We start from the raw sequence: 21,933 nt of genomic DNA on the forward strand, positions 1-21,933 counted from the left end.
TGATAAAACACAGTGGACCAACACCAGCAGCTGACACGGCACCCCAGACCATCACTGACTGTGGGTACTTGACACTGGACTTCTGGCATTTTGGCATTTCCTTCTCCCCAGTCTTCCTCCAGACTCTGGCACCTTGATTTCCGAATGACATGCAGAATTTGCTTTCATCCGAAAAAAGTACTTTGGACCACTGAGCAACAGTCCAGTGCTGCTTCTCTGTAGCCCAGGTCAGGCGCTTCTGCTGCTGTTTCTGGTTCAAAAGTGGCTTGACCTGGGGAATGCGGCACCTGTAGCCCATTTCCTGCACACGCCTGTGCACGGTGGCTCTGGATGTTTCTACTCCAGACTCAGTCCACTGCTTCCGCAGGTCCCCCAAGGTCTGGAATCGGCCCTTCTCCACAATCTTCCTCAGGGTCCGGTCACCTCTTCTCGTTGTGCAGCGTTTTCTGCCACACCTTGATACAGCACTCTGGGAACAGCCTATTCGTTCAGAAATTTCTTTCTGTGTCTTACCCTCTTGCTTGAGGGTGTCAATAGTGGCCTTCTGGACAGCAGTCAGGTCGGCAGTCTTACCCATGATTGGGGTTTTGAGTGATGAACCAGGCTGGGAGTTTTAAAGGCCTCAGGAATCTTTTGCAGGTGTTTAGAGTTAACTCGTTGATTCAGATGATTAGGTTCATAGCTCGTTTAGAGACCCTTTTAATGATATGCTAATTTTGTGAGATAGGAATTTTGGGTTTTCATGAGCTGTATGCCAAAATCATCCGTATTAAGACAATAAAAGACCTGAAATATTTCAGTTAGTGTGCAATGAATCTAAAATATATGAATGTTAAATTTTCATCATTACATTATGGAAAATAATGAACTTTATCACAATATGCTAATATTTTAAGAAGGACCTGTAGTTGTTTTTTTTTTTTTTTGCATGAAAAATAACTTATTAAGCTACATACAAAAACAACAGACTTAAAACTTCACAACTTGGTCAGCTTTTATTATCAGTTGTCTGATCATTTGTGACTAAAGCTGTCAAATAAATGAAGGAAAGAGCTAACTGTTTTTAACCTCCATTAAAACCACCCACTAAGTTGTGCTGGCCAATTGGGAAGCCAGATGGAAACTACGTCACTTCCCCTGACAGAACATACTAGCCAATGAAATTGGGATATTCCTTAAGACTATCCAATGAAAGGTAAGCTTTTCCGTTGGCTGGACCAATGACACGAAGTTTGGTCTTTTTGAACGGAGAAAAGCGGGCTGGACAACAGTCGAGAGGGAAACAAAGAGAGAGCAAACATCTCGCTGTTGTCGGATGTGAACAACTACATTTATTGATTGCTTTCGATCAGAATAACTTTGCGCTTTCATACGGTAATCCTAAAACTTATATTGATGTGTTTTTCAACGGTTGAATAATGCTTTGTTGTTTACATGTTTCTCATCGCTCGTTCCTGGCTAACTTAAAGCCGTTAGCTTAGCTGCTTTTGCTTTGCTAAAACTTGCTGCTAACATAGCTACTTAGCTAACTCTATATGCCAACTAACGGATACAATTTCTTCCCAGGCCTCAGCCATGTCTCACAAACAGATCTACTACTCTGACAAATATGACGATGACAAATACGAGTACAGGTGGGTTTTACTCATTGGATTAAACTTTTATGATTGACTTGTATTGGCCTTCTGTTACGTAACTTTTGTATGACATACGGCATCTAAACCAATACGAATTGAAAAGGCGTCTAATTTATCCTAACGTCGTGTTAATGTCATATTCTACAGACATGTAATGCTGCCCAAAGACATCGCAAAGCGCGTACCCAAGACCCACTTGATGTCTGAGACCGAGTGGAGGAACCTGGGGGTCCAGCAGAGCCAGGGATGGGTGCATTACATGATCCATCAACCAGGTATGTCTGATCCTACCAGAAAACAAGTACGAAAAAGAAATGAACATTTAAATAGCTACAATATTTTGGGTATTTTCTGTTCATCTTATTCGTTTTTTAGTTGTAGAGCTAATGGTTTTTAGATATAACTGATCAGTAATGATTATTTTGAAGTTTTACCTACAAAAAGTGGGTATGTATTTTTGGACTGGTTGCATGTCAAAACAGTTTATTCTGGTGAATCAAATCAATAAAATGACCTTTTTAAATGACAGAGATCACATGTTTAGGTTTAGGTTGAAAGTTAAGACAGCCACAGGGTTTTAAATGTGGAAATCCTGGTGTAATTTATGCCCCTTAATTTACACCGAAACCTGCTGTGAGCCTATCTAAAAGGTACTTTTTAAAAGAAAAAAATACGAAGTAAATGACTGTTCAATATTTATTGGCTCTTTTTAGTTTACAGAAAGCTTGTTTGTAATAAAAAAAATCCTAATAGATGTTTTCCTAAAGTTGTGTTCCCTACTGTAGTAATTTTTGCCAATTTAAAAATAGTGGCGAATATTCTCCAATGTAAAAAAGGCAGTCAGCATGTGTCTGTTTTTCTTTCTTTTTTTTAATTTTTTATAAATAAAACTGCTTAATCCCTAAGCAACAATTATTTATGATTTTTAATGGGATCTAAACTTTTTTTTTTTTTTCTTTAACCATCCTACTGTTTTGGTTTGATACACCATATGGAAACGGTACAGTCAAGTTAATAACTACCAAGAGGATGTTGCTCTCAAGTCATTTTTTAATTTAATCTCTTGTCATGGTCACACATGGTTTCTATAAGGTCTTAACACCAGACCCATAAATTAATCTTTTCTTTTTTTTTACTAAAATTTTTACATATGATTTAATTTTTACTTTAAGAAATACAATATTGATTTGTAATGATGGCTGAAGAATTTGGTTGTTGCAATGTGACAAAGCTATAAATTCTGTAATGCAAGGAAGCTATAAGCCCCGTTAAACTGGAACTCGCCCTCTGACATTCAGGCTTCCCCAAATACTTGGAGAGAAATTCTGCTTCTGAAAAGTTAACACCGTAGTTCAATGTGGCTGTGCAGCGCATCAAGAGCCGTAGAGCGGGTTAAGCTAAAGATAATTACAGATCTGTCAACTTGTTGATGGTAGGTTTATTTTGTTTTTATAATTTAAGATAGAATTGCAGGCAGTTGGCTCCTTAAAAAACCGTCACACTTTAGTGTGAAACATATAATCTTGTTAATCGGAAAAGGGTGGCTTGTCCTCTTCAGGTTGGAGAAGAGTTCCTGCCTCAAGTGGAGGAGTTTAAGTATCTCGAGGTCTTGTTCACGAGTGAGGGAAGAATGGAGCGGGAGATTGACAGACGGATCGGTGCGGCTGCCACAGTAATGGGGGCGTTGTGCCGGTACGTTGTGGTGAAGAGAGAGCTGAGCCGAAAAGCAAAGCTCTCAATTTACTGGTCGGTCTACGTTCCTACCTTCACCTATGGCCATGAACTTTGGGTCATGACCGAAAGAACGAGATCCCGGATACAAGCGGCTGAAATGAGCTTCCTCCGTAGGGTGGCCGGGCACTCCCTTAGAGATAGGGTGAGGAGCTCGGCCATCCGGGAGGAGCTCGGAGTAGAGCTGCTGCTCCTCCACATCGAGAGGAGCCAGTTGAGGTGGCTCGGGCATCTATACCGGATGCCTCCTGGACGCCTTCCTCGGGAGGTGTTCCAGGTACGTCCCACCGGGAGGAGGCCCAGGACACGCTGGAGGGACTATGTCTCTCGGCTGGCCTGGGAATGCCTTGGGCTCCCCCTGGAGGAGGTGTCTGTGGAGAGGGACGTCTGGGTCTCTGCTGAGTCTGCTGCCCCTGCGACCCGGATGAAGCGGAAGACGACGAGTACGAGTACATAATCTTGTTGTTCCCTAAATGAACATATTGGTTCCCATATTGAAATCTAAGTCTTAGTGTTTTTTTTTTTTGTTTGTTTATTTCTCATGAAGGTTTTATTTCATTAAATACACTTTTGTGATGTAAGACTAACTTGTGACACTTTCACGCTACTGCAAGAGGTTGAATCTCAAATTGATGGTTGCATAACCTTTCTTTGGATTCTTTGTTTCAGAACAACAGTTCCTAATCTAAAGACTGGGTGTGGTGCAGTTCTTTTTACATGCGTTTCATATTGAGACCCAACTTGTTGCAGAACAGGTTGGGGTTCCAGCAGAAGTTCCTTCATAGTAAAGTCCTTGACTCAACTTTTCTTTTTGCCATACTTCAATTTTGTCATACTTCAGAATATTTGACCCATGTATGACCTTGATGCTGTAGTGCATATTGCACGCACTGCAAGGGATGTGGCCCCCTAGAAGTGTCTAAACTATTGTGACCCATTTTCTTAAATGCAGTCAAACTTCAGCGGTTTAAATGTATACTTGTATTTGACATGTTGTGTTCTGTGTTTCCACCCTACAGAACCACACATCCTGCTGTTCCGGCGTCCTCTGCCTAACCCAAAATCTTAACTTTTTTTTGGGGGGGATTCCTGCAAAGATCAGCCCTTTATGTGCCTCCGATCAACCGAGTTCCAATCATGCAGTCAAACCAAACACCTGTTGGATTGGCTCTTTGGGCTGATGATGCCGGACCCGGAGATGGACTAACATTTATGAACAATGGATGTGGAGTGAACGTGTTGGAGAGGGTGGGGTGGGGGGGGACAACTTTCACTTAACAAAAGAAATCTGGAACAACATGGCGTCTTTGACACATTCAAACCATTTAAACGAGCTTCAACAACCCTCTTAAACTGCTTGGATCAGCAGTTCAATAAAGTGATTACTATAGCGTGGTGAGCGAAGCTTTAACATGAGTTATAACTTACTGTTAAAAGGCCAGACATGATTGTGGCTTTCTAGATTAGTTTGACTCAAATGTTGCTCTGTGGTTTTAGCTGACATGTTGCTGTGTGGTTGAATGAGACTGTAAATTAGCGTTTAACACATGATGAAAATCTGCATCATTCCTTCTAAACTGTTTTCGGTCTGATTTAGAGGAATTCCCTTCAGTTGGTGTGACTGTACCAATGAGCTGCTCAGTATTTATGAATTGTGTTGCCCTTTCCTAAATAAATGTAAACTTTAAATTTGACTACAGACAATTTCATTAATTTTCTGTTAATATTTTGGGTTTGTTTATAGTCTCATCATGAATTCGTAAAGATTGATTAAATGGCACACAATCGTGTTGGAAATGTTACAGTAAAGCTGACTCCATACAAACCGTCCTTGTAGACCTATGTAAGGATTTGAGAGGAGGCTGCACAATTTATTGCAACTATATTACGGTTTTCATATGGCAAAGGACTGTGCACTGCAATAGTTGTTGGCTAATATATCCTAGGTTTTATGAACTTGCAAACGATGTTCAAAATGCTAAAGGTCACAGGGTGTAGGAAGCAGAGAGGATAGAAGAAAATGGGCGAATTGCTGATGTTGCCATTCCAATATTTTCCCATGTGAAGATTTTCTAATGTCATGCAGCCTTAATTTGAGAAATTTAAAATAAAGCATACTTTGCAGTTGATTACAATACACCCAGTGCTGGGGGTTTAAACGGCTTAGAAAAGTCAACCTTTGGAAAATGCATTGTTTGAAGACCAATGCAAAAAGGTTGCCTAGAGCTGATCTGCCATCTCAGTTTCTTCTCTAACAGGATTCAGTCATCATGAAGCATTTACAGAGGTTGGACAATGAAACTGAAACACCTGTTATTTTAGTGTGGGAGGTTTCATGGCTAAATTGGACCAACCCGGTAGCCAGTTTTCATTGATTGCACATTGCACCAGTAAGAGCAGAGTGTGAAGGTTCAATTAGCAGGATAAGAGCACAGTTTTGTTCAAAATATTGAAATGCACACAACAATATGGGTGACATACCAGAGTTCAAAAGAGGACAAATTGTTGGTGCACGTCTTGCTGGCGCATCTGTGACCAAGACAGCAAGTCTTTGTGATGTATCAAGAGCCACGGTATCCAGGGTAACGTCAGCATACCACCAAGAAGGACGAACCACATCCAACAGGATTAACTATGAACACAAGAGGAAGCTGTCTGAAAGGGATGTTCGGGTGCTAACCCAGATTGTATCCAAAAAACATAAAACCACGGCTGCCCAAATCACTGCAGAATTAAATGTGCACCTCAACTCTCCTGTTTCCACCAGAACTGTCCGTCGGGAGCTCCACAGGGTCAATATACACGGCCGGGCTGCTATAGCCTAACCTTTGGTCACTCATGCCAATGCCAAACGTCAGTTTCAATGGTGCAAGGAGCGCACATCTTGGGCTGTGGACAATGTGAAACATGTATTGTTCTCTGATGAGTCCACCTTTACTGTTTTCCCCACATCTGGGAGAGTTACGGTGTGGAGAAGCCCCAAAGAAGCGTACCACCCAGACTGTTGCATGCCCAGAGTGAAGCATGGGGGTGGATCAGTGATGGTTTGGGCTGCCATATCATGACATTCCCTTGGCCCAATACTTGTGCTAGATGGGCGCGTCACTGCCAAGGACTACCGAACCATTCTTGAGGACCATGTGCATCCAATGGTTCAAACATTGTATCCTGAAGGTGGTGCCGTGTATCAGGATGACAATGCACCAATACACACAGCAAGACTGGTGAAAGATTGGTTTGATGAACATGAAAGTGAAGTTGAACATCTCCCATGGCCTGCACAGTCACCAGATCTAAATATTATTGAGCCACTTTGGGGTGTTTTGGAGGAGCGAGTCGGGAAACGTTTTCCTCCACCAGTATCACGTAGTGACCTGGTCACTATCCTGCAAGAAGAATGGCTTAAAATCCCTCTGACCACTGTGCAGGTCTTGTACAGGTCCTTCTCAAAATATTAACATATTGTGATAAAGTTCATTATTTTCCATAATGTCATGATGAAAATTTAACATTCATATATTTTAGATTCATTGCACACTAACTGAAATATTTCAGGTCTTTTATTGTCTTAATACGGATGATTTTGGCATACAGCTCATGAAAACCCCAAATTCCTATCTCACAAAATTAGCATATCATTAAAAGGGTCTCTAAACGAGCTATGAACCTCATCATCTGAATCAACGAGTTAACTCTAAACACCTGCAAAAGATTCCTGAGGCCTTTAAAACTCCCAGCCTGGTTCATCACTCAAAACCCCAATCATGGGTAAGACTGCCGACCTGACTGCTGTCCAGAAGGCCACTATTGACACCCTCAAGCAAGAGGGTAAGACACAGAAAGACATTTCTGACCGAATAGGCTGTTCCCAGAGTGCTGTATCAAGGTGTGGCAGAAAACGCTGCACAACGAGAAGAGGTGACCGGACCCTGAGGAAGATTGTGGAGAAGGGCCGATTCCAGACCTTGGGGGACCTGCGGAAGCAGTGGACTGAGTCTGGAGTAGAAACATCCAGAGCCACCGTGCACAGGCGTGTGCAGGAAATGGGCTACAGGTGCTGCATTCCCCAGACCTGGGCTACAGAGAAGCAGCACTGGACTGTTGCTCAGTGGTCCAAAGTACCTTTTTCGGATGAAAGCAAATTCTGCATGTCATTCGGAAATCAAGGTGCCAGAGTCTGGAGGAAGACTGGGGAGAAGGAAATGCCAGAAGTCCAGTGTCAAGTACCCACAGTCAGTGATGGTCTGGGGTGCCGTGTCAGCTGCTGGTGTTGGTCCACTGTGTTTTATCAAGGGCAGGGTCAATGCAGCTAGCTATCAGGAGATTTTGGAGCACTTCATGCTTCAATCTGCTGAAAAGCTTTATGGAGATGAAGATTTCATTTTTCAGCACGACCTGGCACCTGCTCACAGTGCCAAAACCACTGGTAAATGGTTTACTGACCGTGGTATCACTGTGCTCAATTGGCCTGCCAACTCTCCTGACCTGAACCCCATAGAGAATCTGTGGGATATTGTGAAGAGAACGTTGAGAGACTCAAGACCCAACACTCTGGATGAGCTAAAGGCCGCTATCGAAGCATCCTGGGCCTCCATAAGACCTCAGCAGTGCCACAGGCTGATTGCCTCCATGCCACGCCGCATTGAAGCAGTCATTTCTGCAAAAGGATTCCCGACCAAGTATTGAGTGCATAACTGTACATGATTATTTGAAGGTTGACGTTTTTTGTATTAAAAACACTTTTCTTTTATTGGTCGGATGAAATATGCTAATTTTGTGAGATAGAAATTTTGGGTTTTCATGAGCTGTATGCCAAAATCATCCGTATTAAGACAATAAAAGACCTGAAATATTTCAGTTAGTGTGCAATGAATCTAAAATATATGAATGTTAAATTTTCATCATGACATTATGGAAAATAATGAACTTTATCACAATATGCTAATATTTTGAGAAGGACCTGTATATGTCATTCCCAAGACGAATTGATGCTGCATTGGCCGCAAAAGGAGGCCCTACACCATACTAATAAATTATTGTGGTCTAAAACCAGGTGTTTCACTGTCCAACCTCTATGTGGATCTGTTTAGGAGGCGGTGACCTCACAAATTGTAAGACTTCCAAATATGTAGCAGCACTTAAAATCTGGGTAGTTGTGCTCCTTGTAACCACTAGTCCGTGTTAAACCTCCAGGTTTTCCAAACTAATACCAGAAACTACTAGAATAAAAATTTTCTGGCTGTTTATAAAGTACATAATATAAAATGTCATTCTCCTCTTACCCACCACCCCCCTTTTTTTATTTATTTATTTTTTAGATGTATATTTTTACTGGTATTTTAGAGAAATTGTAATTTGTTTGCCATGTGTATGTCATTAAGTTTTGGGGCAATTTATTTAGTGTGATTTTACAAATGGTCTTATGTTTCCTAAGAAATGAACTATTCGCTGTATGATTTCCACAGGATGAAAAATGGGGGAAGCATAATTTTTGATGTAACAATGCTTTCACAATACTCAAAGACAATTATATCACCATTAAACTGTCACTTCAAAGTATTACTGACTCATCTGAAAAATATCTATACAGTTATTTGAATACCAGCACATTTTTTCAGTCATGTCATTTAGTTCTGTTAACCCCTGGAAAGGATTTTGTGGTCTTAAATCTTTGCTTTTATTTGCTGATTTAGTTTTTTATTAACATATAAAAAACAATTTCCCCTTTTGGTAAACAAAGTGGCTTGATAACTTTTTCCAGTTTGTCTTTTTCACTTTGAACTGTAGAGGGCAGTGCAACACAACAGATATAGAGAACATTTACATTGACTGGACTGCCTTTTTTTGTGTAAATCCTGCTATGAACTGAAAATGTAAACACTTTTTATTTCAGTTTGAGCTACGGATATTTAAAAAAAATGCGTCATCACAATTTGAAGCTTTGACATGTTGAGAGGGCCTGTGCAGGAAAGAAGATGAATGTGTTGCTCTGTGTTCCAGATGCTTGCAGGCTGACAGTGGGTGGAAACAGCTCATGGTGACACTCAGACACTGTGGGTAGTAACTACACAACTTTATAAGTCATGGGTAATAGAAGAAAATAATGTTTTGTGAATCCCAGGGAGACTTGTGACAATTTCTGCAAAGTGTTCACAAGGTACTGATCAGGCTGTGATGGCCAGCAACTTGGGCCGCCTCCTGTGATGCAGAGATGTATTGAAGGAGGAAAGAAAAACATGTGACACGTTTATGGTAAAAAAAAAGCTAGAGACAGAGGCAAGAGAGAAAAAAAAAATCAACAGGACTCTTATGGGTATTGGTTGGCTTCTCAGAAATGATTAATATAATCTACTGAGGTGGGATTTTCAAAATCTAGTTTATATGTGCTTGCTGCATCCCAGCTTTATATGTGAAATATAAGTAAGTCAATTTTGTAGCTTTGCAGAGGAATCCATACCTGCTGAACTATTACAAATTTGTTGCACTACAACCAAAAGCGTGAGTGTATTTTATCAGAATCTTTCGTGAAAAAGCAACACATATTTCATAATTGCGAAGCGGAAGAAAAAGGTTTCATATTTTCAAATGTTTGCAAATTTCAAACTGAAATGTGTGACTTGCATTACTATTCAGCCCCCTTTAATACATTACAGAGTCTATCGTGTGTAATTCAACCTCCGTATAAATCCCCCTGTTCTGTGAAGGCCTCAGACGTTTGTTAAAGAACATCAGTGAACAAACAGCATCATGAAGACCAAGGAACGCAGCAGGCAGGTCAGGGATCCTCCGTCGGGTAGCTGTCCGTGAGAATGCCTCAGGATCCTCAAGAATCTGCTTAAAATGTTGCTGGAGACACTTTGGGTTTTCCTTATGGATGAGTGGAAAAAAAACAATTCGATGGATAGGTGGAAGACCAATGTGTTCTGTCCCTTGCTCTAAATAGCCATTAACTCTAAACATGATCTCTGAATCATCAAACAGAAGGCATTACGGCATTTATCTTTGACAGGTAAGATATTTACTACTAATACCATTTTAACAGAACCCCATTTCAAAAAAATCGGAACTGTCCGTTAACAAGGTTTGTTTTTGAACTCACAAAATACCATAAAACCTGATAGAAATATAGCTTTAAGTATTATTCCTGTGCGTGATCAGGTGTTGTCTGATGTTATCGTCCACCTTCACAACATAAACCAGCAGCTACAGATTTTTGGTGATTAATATACCAAAAAGTAAAAATATGAACTGTTAGGAGAGATGAAGATTCTCAGGGCAGGGGAATACAAATGAATAATTCAAGAGAGAAATCCGTGTTAAATGAAAAGTTTAGGCAAATATATCCTGCCACATTACTAGGGTTGTTTCAGGTCTCGGAAATGACTTTTTCCAGTGACTAAAAGATGATGCTAAATATTTTTTAAACTCTGTGTTTGTGTGTTCATGGCTATTTTAAATGCAATATTTCACAAGATTTTAAATGCTTTTGTGCAAATAAAGAGCACTAAAATTTCTGCCTGGGCATAAACAGTCAAACTCTACAGCACCTTGTGATAGACCAACACATGGAAAATGATACTTCATTTTTAAGATTTTGTTTTACAAATAAAAACCTGAGAAGTGTGGCACATTTGTATTCAGCCCTCCTGAGTCAACACTTTGTAAAAACACATTTTGCTCAAATTACAGCTGCAAGTCTTTAGGGGTATGTCTCTACCAATTTTTTACATCTAAAAGCTGGAAATCGTCCCATCTCCGACAAGCATCCTTATCCCTTCTGATAAGTCGGGGCTCCACGAAGGGCTTGACCAGAGAAACGTGGAACGTGGGGTGAAACCTCATGGAGTTGGGTAATCTCAGTCGTACAGCGACAGGGTTGATGATCTTAGAGATTGGGAAAGGTCCAACAAATCGGGGTGCCAATTTCCAGGATTCTACCCTTAATGGGATGTCCTTGGCGGAGAGCCAAACTTTTTGCCCCACCTGGTACTTAGGGGCAGGGATCCGTCTCCGGTTGGCCGTTCTTGACTGAACCAGTGACATTCTGATCATCGATCTCCTGGCCTTTCTCCATATTCTTTGGCACCTTAGGGCAGCCGCTTGGGCGGACGGAACATTAGCTTCTCTCTCCTGAACTGAAAACATGGGTGGCTGGAAACCAAACACAACGTGAAAAGGGGACACACCAGTGGCACTTGATTGCATAGATTTCATGGCGTATTCAACCCAGGGCAAATTTTGTGACCACTTGGTCAGGTCAGACTCACATAAGATACGAAGTTTGGTTTCAGCTTCTTGGTTGGCTCTCTCGGTTTGGCCATCAGACTGAGGATGAAACCCTGAGGAAAGACTAACAGAAATTCCCAACAAAGAACAAAACTCCTTCCAGAAACGTGACACAAATTGGGGTCCTCTATTGGAAACAATGTCATTTGGAATTCCATGGAGCCTGAAAACTTCTCGGGTCAATATCTCACCCATCTCCTTAGCACATGGAAGCTTCTCCAACGGCACCAGATGAACCATCTTTGAAAATCTGTCAATTATGGTAAGTAGTACAGAGTGACCATTAGAAACCGGTAGACCTGTCACAAAATCCATCGCAATATGTGACCATGGGCGAGGGGGAATTGGCAAAGGGTGCAACAACCCCGCAGGGGGGCAACGAGAAGGCTTGGCTTGACAACATTGAGTCCATTCAGCAACAAATCTTTGACATCCTTGACCAGCGATAGTCACCAAAACTGAGTTCGAACTGTCTGAATGGTTCTGCTGAATCCTGGATGACAAACTAAATGAGAGCAATGACAAGACTCCAGTACCTTAGGCACAAGGCGTTCAGGGACAAAACAGCGGTCAGGTGGACATGATGGTGGGATAGGCAGATCTCTAATGGCTTCCTGGACCTCCCTTTCCGCCTCCACTTGGGACACAGACAACCTGACGGTTTCAGGAAGGATAAACTCCTCTTCACCCGCAGACTGAGATTCTTCAGGCTCTTGAATCTGGGATAGGGCGTCAGGTTTGCCATTTTTACTCCCTGGCCTGTAAGATAGGAAGAAATTAAAACGATTAAAAAACAAAGCCCACCTAGCCTGTCTGGGGTTTAGCCGTTTTGCTGATTTCAGATACTCCAAGTTCTTATGGTCAGTCCACACCATAAACGGCTCCTTAGTCCCCTCCAGCCAATGTCTCCACTCTGTCAACGCCAACTTGACAGCCAATAACTCTCTGTCTCCCACGTTGTAATTCCACTCAGCCTGTGACAGAGTCCTTGAAAAGAAGGCACATGGGTGAACACGATCATCCTCACCTCTTTGGCTTAATACAGCTCTGACCCCAGTGCTTGAGGCATCCACCTCCACGATAAACTGTCTCTCTGGGTAAGGAGACCGTAACACCGGAGTTGACGTGAAGAGTTCCTTTAACCTATTGAGCAAATCAAATAAATAGCACAATCATAAGCTCTATGGGGTGGCAGAGCTATGGCCTTGATTTTATTAAAAACCTCTTTAAATCATGGTATTCTTGCGGTACCTTGGATAAATCCGGATAGGTCTCCTCAACCTCATTTTCCACACTGACCTCCGTAGCAGCAGACAAAAGACAGTCAACGAAACATGACTCAGACCAACCCAGAACTTCTTTCTTCTTCCAGTCAATGTGAGGGTGGTGTTTCTGCAACCAGGAGGCCCCAAGGACTTGAAAGTTACTTTTTCTTGATGATTACCTCCAACTGTTAAGGTAATGTCCTCCGTCCTCAGGTGTGAATTGTTCATGCTGTGACCATCCAAAGCTAGCATGTTTCTTGTGTCAGCTGACGGAATAAGTTTTATGCCGTTCTTATTTGCAAATGTTTCGTCCATGAATTCAGTATCTGCTCCTGAATCAATAAACACGGCCCCCTGGAGAGACAAAGAAGAGGTTTGAAAATGGGCAGGAAACAAGAAGGATGAGGCAGATAGTAGACTTCGGCTCAGTAGAGACCTCCCTTCCTCTGCTGAGCCTGTCCTTTTAGTGGACACCTGAGTGCTAAATGTCCCTTCTCTCCACAATAAAAACAGAGCTTGAATCTTCTCCGACGATCTTTCTCCTCAGGAGTAATCTTGGTTCTGCCCAATTGCATGGGCTCACAATTATCATTTTCTTCAGTGAGAGGTGACCGACTCCTTCTCTCACACTGGTGTGCAGAAAACTGAGTTAATGATGAGCGACCCTTCTCATGGCGCTTCTCCTTCCTTCTCTCTGCCAGCCGAATATCAATGTGAGCAGCCAAATCCTCGAGTTGTTTCAGGGATGAAGGATAGTCACGGGTCGCTAGCTCATCCTTGATGTCTTCGTTTGAACCTTTTATGAATGCATCCATTTGTGCTGCCTCATTCCAACGGCTCTCTGCAGCCAACAAATGAAAGTCAATTATATAAGTCGAGACAGGTTGATCACCCTGTTTGAGGGACAATAATCCTGTTGCGGCCTCACGACTTGGAATGACCAGGTCAAAAACTCGAATGAGTTCCTTGGAAAATTTTCATAAAGATTACAAGATGCAGACCTATTATGCCATTCAGCAGTTCTCCACTGTTCTGCCTTTCCTGCCAGCAGAGATATTACAAATGCCACCTTGGAACGTTCAGTGGGAAAGGATGACGGCTGAACTCAAAATTAATTTCACACTGAGTTAGAAAAGCTCGACATTGGTCTGAGTCTCCCCTGAACATCTCAGGCGGAGAGACGTGGCTCCCTTACCTCTGCTGTTGTCCATGTTACTTGGGCGTGGTTTCTTTGTGACGGTGGCGGCTTGAAGACAAGATTGCCAGAACGTAATGTGGAAATTATTTCCTCCATGCCGGAACCCAACCAGGAAAGGGTCTCATCAACGTGGGTACGCCACTGTTGTGCTGGCGATGGGTCCATTTTTGGCCAGATGTTTCTACTATGAATCAGAAAAAGGCAGACCCAAGATTCAGCCAGACACAGTACTGAAAGTTTAAAAGGTTTATTCAGCCACAGGAAAACGTCACACAGGTAACACTCCTCACAGCTTCCAGGAATCACTGAGGCAGAAAGAGGGATTAGTGACTTGTAGTCTCTCCAGATTTTGCAGGGATCAGACAAGCCACTAACCTGCTTTTGTCTTGAGTAGAACTTGAAACCCAGAGGGGAAACCTCAGTGAGCGACAGGCAGTGATCTCTACAGCACAGGTAAGAAGTGACTCCAGGCTGAATAATCCAAGGGCTAGGCTGGCTCAATAATCCAAGGACAGAAACAGGGTCAACGATCGGAACAAGAGGCGTCAGGCAAGGGGCAGGTAGAGGCATAAACCAGATGCAGGAAACAAGGTCGACAACCAAAATCCAAATAGTCCGACAGGGAGCAGGCAGAGGCATAAATCCAAAAGGCAAAGCAAGGCAAGGTCAAGAACAATGATCAGACAGGAAGGAACGCTGGATATCTACTCACACGATGGCTTTCAAAAATCTGGCACCGTCTGCTTGTCAGAGTTAGTATATATCAGGGAAGACACAGGTGTATGGCATGCCACAGATTGCACTGCACTGCAGCAGCCACCAGGTGCATCTAATCTGCTGATTGCAGCCAGGGAGACAGGGTAGAGCAGACGTGCCAGATTCATAACAGAGCCGTGGATCTCTGCAGCTCCTCCAGAGTTACCATGGGGCTATTGGCTGCTTTTCTATTTAATGCTTTCCTTGCCTGACCTGTCATTTTGGAAGGTCGGCCATTTTTTGGTTGGTTTGCAGCCATTCGACATAGAATTCACATATATTAATTTGAACATAAAACATGAATGGATTCAGGGGCATAAATAGTTACTAAGGAACTGTAAGTGGAGATTTAGTCCTACTCTGGTGAGACAATAGACCCTTTTCCAGACATTAAATTCTGAGCATACAACACATCAGAATCACAGCTTGGTTCTGCTGCTCTGTTTGAGTGTCTGACATTGTGCCTCAATTCAATAACATAAAACTTCCAAAAGAACTCCAGACTGTTATTAAGTTTGGCCAGGTGTATGAATAATTTAAAGTGGAATGGAAAGCAGTGAAAGAGAAGTGTGATGGATGACAAGGGAGTGTGAAGATGTGCTCAGTTAAGGTAGAGAGCGGAGAGCAGGAGGCTGAAAAAAGGAGGCGAGCCACAAGGAGACAAAGCCAAGCTAGGTAGGCGCTCATCTTCAAAGTAAAAAGGTACAGAAGATATGTGAATGAGAAAGTAATATGAGAGGGATGACGAAATGGAGACACTAAGGGAGAGAAGGGAGAGCGGGTCAGATAAGGAAATGAAATGTGGTTCTTGAAGATGGCAAATTTATGTCTCGGTGTTGTCAGCACAGTGGGACACCTTCTAAAAAAACCACGTTTGCTACAAAGTGCAGGAGAGGAGGATATTTAAAAGTTGCCTGATGGAACTTAGAGCAATAAAATTGGCTCCATTAGTCCTGAGGATAATATTCCAGAAAAGAATTTCAGAGCTGCTTAAATAATTCATAGCACCAATCTTTCACAATACACATGGAAAAAGAGATTAATATCCTGCAAAACAAGGTGCATGATGAATTATCCCTTTATTTATACATCTAGCACAATATTTAATTTAGTTAACATTATATGGGAGTGGGGCTGCATGGTGGTGCAGTTGGTAGCACTGTTGCCTTGCAGCAAGAAGGTCCTGTGTTCGATTCCTGGCTGGGGGTCTTTCTGCATGGAGTTTGCATGTTCTCCCTGTGCATGCGTGGGTTCTCACTGGGTACTCCAGCTTCCTCCCACAGTCCAAAGACATGCCAGTTAGGTTAATTGGTCACTATAAATTGCCCTTAGGGGTATGAATGAGTGTGTGTATGGTTGTATGTGTGTTGCCCTGCGATGGACTGGCGACCTGTCCAGGGTGTACCCTGCCTCTCGCCCATAGACTGCTGGAGATAGGCACCAGCTTCCCCACGACCCACTATGGAATAAGCGGTAGAAAATGACTGACTGACTGACTATATGGCAGTTTCCTCTGGAGTGGCCATGTTAAAAGAAAATCTAAATATTAAAGGATTTACACCATGAGACCTTGAGGCTACAGCGGCAGCTCTGGGAAACATGTTTAAATTAAACAACCTGGTGGAATTAAAATGGATCCAAATGCAAAATACCGAGAGTTTCGTTGGACACGGCAAAGTCACACTTTGTGTTGATTTATGTTAATATTTGCTTACACTGACCTTAACTCACCTTCTCCAGAGCAAATCACCATGGTGGCAGCATCATTATGTGGGGATGTTTTTCTTCAGCTGGATCAAGGAAGCTGGTGAGAGCTGATGAGAAGGTGGATGGATCACAGATGTTCTCCATCTGTGACCTGACTGACCTGGAGCTATTTAGCAAAGAAGAATGTGCAAGAATTCAATCTCTAGATGTGCAAAGCACTTCAAAACATAATCCAAAAGACCTACGGCACTAACAGTACTGAAAGGTGGATCTATAAAGTATTAACTAAGGGGGGCAGAATACAAAGGCATGCCACACTTTTCAGATTTAAATTTGTCAATTAAAGTTAAAAACCCATTCACTTGAGAATTTCCACTTTGTGTTGGTTTATTACATTTAAAAAAGATAAAAATGCACTGGGGTTTGTGGTACTAATTTGGAAAAACAATGTTAAAACCCAATGGGATTTGAATACCTTTGCAACACACTGTAAATTATGCTTTTCAGCAGATTGTGATACCAGTTAACAATTCTACAACTGGAGAAAATGATATAACATATTTGGAAATGGGCTACTAAAAATAATGATCCACAAAGATCTTAGGGTTATGTTGCCTTGTTGCTAAATAAAAGTGAATAAATCCATTGATCTTCGCTATTTCTTTGCAAACCATTAAAGCATTTAACTGCACTACATCTAGCATGGGGTTAAGTGCAATAACATCTCAAAAACCTACCCATACTTGTTATCTAAGGCACCGGATTCAATTATTTTTGGTGCAAATCCTTTTAACCTTTAGATTAAATCAATGATAGACCTTTTTCAGGAATGGGAGCCAAATATAGAGAAATCTTGACGCAAAAGCCTGAAATGTTCTTCCCTCTTTACTATCATGTCATTGAAAAAAGGAAAGGAAGATGCAGACAACAGAAAAACATCGGTCACACATAGTGGAGTCAAACCTTCATAAGGTTTTTATGGATTCTTCAGCCTATATTAGATTTTAATTGGACCAAGATACAATCTCTATGACACATAATTTATTTTAACATTTTCAGCCTTACCTGATTTAAGAAAAACCTTTAAAATCTAATCAGTTGGTAAATTTAGTAAGGCTTGATGTCCTCCAGTATGAAATCTGGCACAATATTGTATTTACTTTATCCCTACATGTGCAGCGCAACAGTATGATAGGGTAAATGGAAATGTTTTAAGGCAAACAGCTGACATTTGACTGTAAGGTCTTCAGTGGTGGCCCTCGGTTAAGGAAATTATCATACCACATATTCTATATTCTATTCTAAATATTTAGCTTGCTAACTTTAATTTGCAAGCTAGATATTCAATTTGTAAATAAATATTTAACTTGCTAATTAAATATTTAGTTTGGGACTGTGATATTTGTAAATGTATGAATGACGTGGTGAAAATATTTTTCTCTTGTGACAGGCTAAATAACTCAAAATATTGCTGTCAATTATTGACTGTGTAACTTTACAAATGGCACCTCATACTTTCTGTGTGATCAATGTGGGGTCTAAAGCAGTACTTTGATGTCAAAGTTAACCCGCCACTGTGTCGGCAGGGCTAGCCAAGTTGGCAAGAAGGTGTGAAATGGGGAGAGCAGCATGGGTTCTCGCCGGTTCTGTGATACTCACTTCATTTAAGTAAGCAGACATTGGGCCATTGGGGCATGAAGCTATTTAGCAGAACCCTCCTGCAAAAAAAGGTTAAGGGACAACTAAAAAGCAATATTAAACGGAATTGAACTGTATGAATAAGTCTGAAAGTTGGTTTAAATGCAGGGAAAGTATAGAAAAAAACAATTAGGCTTAAAAATTTTCCAAAATCTCCTTCATATTACATTTTTTAGAAAAAATCAGGAAAAAATCTGACCCTAAAGGTAAAATCCCTCATAAAAGTAGAGCAATTATCCGACTGATCATATATAACAGATATTTGGTAACTGAAAACAAGCTTCACCCTCTGGGATTCATTCAGATGCAAATTTACACAGGATCATGACATTAGGGTGATTAGTAGTCAAATTTGAATAGTTCTTGTGTTAGACCAAGCTTCATCATCCTCTGTCCCCATCATGACACTGTTAATAATCTGTAATGGTAATGCACTGGTCTTTAATGGAGGTTTAAAAGTAATCTTGAAGCAGATGGGAGCATCGCCACCATTGTTTCTTGGATAAAAGAGATACAGTTTTGACATGTTGGGATAAACAGAAATAAATTGTTATGATAGCAAAACAAACTTGAAGATTACACCCATGAAGAGTTTTGGTTTATGTGTCCATCCATCCATTCCTCTGTCCATCTGTTGTCTTCTTATTTGAGATTGGATCAGTGGGGGCAACAAGTCCAGGAGTGAAACCAACACATCCTTTCCCTCATTCTGAGGGATTCCACAACATTCCTAGTCCTGAAATCATTTAAAGTTCTGGGTCTGCACCATGGTTTCCTGGCTGAAAAACCTTTACAGGGAGGAACCTAGAGGCATCCTGGTAAGAGGCTTTAACTTTCTCAGCTAAGTGCTTCCAATGCTGAAGAGCAGTGGTTTTACTTCTACCTGCCCTGAGATGACAGACCTCCGCACCTTATCTCTTAGGTTGAATCACACCATTCTACGGAGGAAGTTCATCTCACCTGCTTGTGTATTGGATCTCATTCTTTTGGTCATGATCTCTTGACCCCAGATGAGGGGTCGCAGCATAGAAGTAAGTTGAAACTTTGCTTTTGACCATTTCTTTACCACAACAGACCGGAGATGCACCTGCAGTATGTCAGATGAGCACCCAAGCTCCTGCTCCATGCTGCCGTCACTTATTACTAAGACTGACCTCCAACCTGGATGGAGCCATCCGTCTTGGTTCACCTCTGCCTTAATCTTGCTGTTTCTTTTAATGAAGATCATTAAAACCTTATTGTGTTCCTGCTTGTTTATTAAGATCTCAGATGAGTTCATCCACTTATCTTACAACAAGATGTTAAAGCTTGAAAGTGATCACCAACTGTTCCACATTAAACCAATCTCCTGCTCTTAAAAAAGGTCCTTTAAAGGAGTCAGGTGGTCAGGCATTGATCCAGTCCCAGAAGCACCTCTGGTGATACTGACGTTAAGACCTGTGTTTCAGGGCAAAATTGCATCTGGTTGAATTGATTGACCCTTGCATACTGCGCTTATTGGACTTTACGACCTGTTTGTGTAAAAGTTGTTCTATGAATTGCTGTATTGAAAAGTGTAACAAGGCTGGGAGCAGGAGGCTTTCAGCAGTTTGGCAGGCTCAGTTCTGCTGCAGGAAAATCGGTAACGTCTGTCGATACGAGCAGCAGAGGTCAAGTCTCCTGTCCTTATAAATGCTGTTTTGTAAGGGTACTACAAAGCGTTTCAAGGCCTCTCCCTTCTCTCTCCACCACCCCACACAGGTAAGGTTCCAAGCATATTGTTGGATCATGTCTTCATCTTTTTCCGGCTCAAAATGAAATCAACCTTAAATGCGGTGGCACCGGCTCACGTATTTTCAAAAGCTCTTTGCGGGAGGTCGGTTATAAATCAATTGTAGAGTGAAGCAAGCACTTTATCTTGATTCTCAACCTTGGCAGATGTGTTAGGGGGTCTTTTAAACATTAGTATATTTCTTGCACCAGCGAGAGGCGGCTGAGGCGTTTCACTGCTCTCTGTATGTAGAACAAGCCGACTCAATCTGGGGCGATTCACTAAACCACTCATATAAATGAGACACTTTTAGGCGCACCTGAGGTTGAGAGCAAATGGAGTGTGTGTGTGGTGTGTGGTGTGTGTGGTTTGTTTGTGTGTAAATATGGCTTATTGATCCAGCTGGACAAGACCCAAGAAGGACTTCCACATAGCCTCGGTGTGTGAAATGCCGTCTGGACATTGAGAATGTGCTATTGATCAACATGATGGGCCTAAAGTAGCCTCTCCATTCAGGCCCTTACACTCCAGAAATGAAAATAATCAATGGAAATGGTAAATGACTTCTCACAACCCAACTGTTATAACAGTAATGGCACAGCAGAGTTATTTTGGAGAGTTTTGGAGCACTGTATGACTTATTGGCCACCCTTATCCTCCCTCAGGATATCCACTGTGTCAAACTGGAGCTTGTTGTTTATGAACTATACCAACAGCAAGTCAGTGAATGGTTGCTTCCTTCGCCCTGCTGTCGCAAACGACTCTTTGTGCATGATGGATGGGCAATATAAGAGCCATTTTCCCCTTTGCACTCCTCACTACTTGTAATCCAAACACATTTGATGGTTTTCAAATGGTAGTGGGTAATCAAGAGACAGAAATGAATAATGCATGGAAATATGTCTGGTTATCATTGTGCTGATTATTGTCAGTATGAGCCAAAGTACTCTTGTTGGAATAAAAAAAAACATGCAGCCTGGCTCTGGTTCCCCATCTGAAAGCAAAATATACATTTTCAGCCAGTCTAAAACATGCTTCTTACCCATGCATCTTTTTTACATTTCTTCACACCACAGCCACAAACCTCAGAATTTATTGGGATTTTATGTAGTAGATCATCACAAAGTGCATAATAAAAGTCCAAAAAGTGTGGCATGCTGTATTCAGCCCCTCTGAGTCTATACCTTGCAGAACCACCTTTTGCTGCAAGTCTTTGGGGTATGTCTTTACCAGCTTTGCTCATCTATAGATGACATTATTACCCATTCTGTGTGAAATAGCTCAGGCTCAGTCAGAGTGGATGGAGACTGTCTGTAAACACCAATTTTCAAGTCTTGGTTCAGATTCTGAATGTGGATTTCCCACTGGACTTTGACTGGACCATTCTAAGATATAAATTTGATGTAAGCTAGGTTTAGGTTTGTTGTCCTGCTGGAAAGTGAACCTCTGCCATAGTCTCAGGTCTTGTTTAGCCTCTAACAGGTTTTCTTCCTGGACTACCTTGTATTTACCTCCATCTATTTACCCATCAACTCAGACCAGTTCCCCTAAATCTGTTGAAGAAAATTTATTACCACAGTATAATGCTGCCACCTCTACTTCACAATCTCGCACTACTTTGTGTTGGTCTACCTAAAACTCCAATAAAGTACACTAATGATTGCAGCTGTGTTGTGACAAAATTGTGAAAAAGTTGAAGGGGTATGAACACTTTCGAAGGCATTGTGTATGAAGCAGTGGAACTCTGGGGGGAAAAAGTAACCATCATAATCATTTGGACAGAGAGCACAACACTTAAATAAGCAGCCGGTAGCAAAGCACTATTTTTTCTGCAGAAGTTGCAGGGAACAGATACGGACAACTGGGCTCCAGAGTGGAAATATATGAATATCCACACTCAGATCT

General features: G+C 41.7%; 1 protein-coding gene across 1 annotated transcript; it reads left to right on the forward strand.

Annotated features, from left to right (window-relative positions):
- The first annotated feature begins 1,213 nt into the window (after positions 1–1,213).
- Positions 1,214–5,062, forward strand: cks1b (CDC28 protein kinase regulatory subunit 1B). Its single transcript, XM_047384108.1, has 4 exons — positions 1,214–1,374; positions 1,567–1,634; positions 1,785–1,912; positions 4,388–5,062. Exons 2-4 carry the CDS (start codon positions 1,576–1,578, stop codon positions 4,435–4,437), a joined length of 237 nt encoding a protein of 78 aa, XP_047240064.1. The 5' UTR covers positions 1,214–1,374; positions 1,567–1,575; the 3' UTR covers positions 4,438–5,062.
- The last annotated feature ends 16,871 nt before the right edge of the window (positions 5,063–21,933 follow it).

This window comes from Girardinichthys multiradiatus, chromosome 13 (assembly GCF_021462225.1).
Source record: "Girardinichthys multiradiatus isolate DD_20200921_A chromosome 13, DD_fGirMul_XY1, whole genome shotgun sequence".
Lineage (NCBI taxonomy): Eukaryota > Metazoa > Chordata > Actinopteri > Cyprinodontiformes > Goodeidae > Girardinichthys > Girardinichthys multiradiatus.

Coding starts and splice junctions, on each gene's coding strand:
- cks1b (XM_047384108.1), top strand. CDS start 1,576: ATGTCTCACAAACAGATCTACTACTCTGACAAATATGACGATGACAAA. Junction 1,635..1,784: donor GATGACAAATACGAGTACAG/GTGGGTTTTACT, acceptor CATATTCTACAG/ACATGTAATGCTGCCCAAAG. Junction 1,913..4,387: donor TTACATGATCCATCAACCAG/GTATGTCTGATC, acceptor TCCACCCTACAG/AACCACACATCCTGCTGTTC.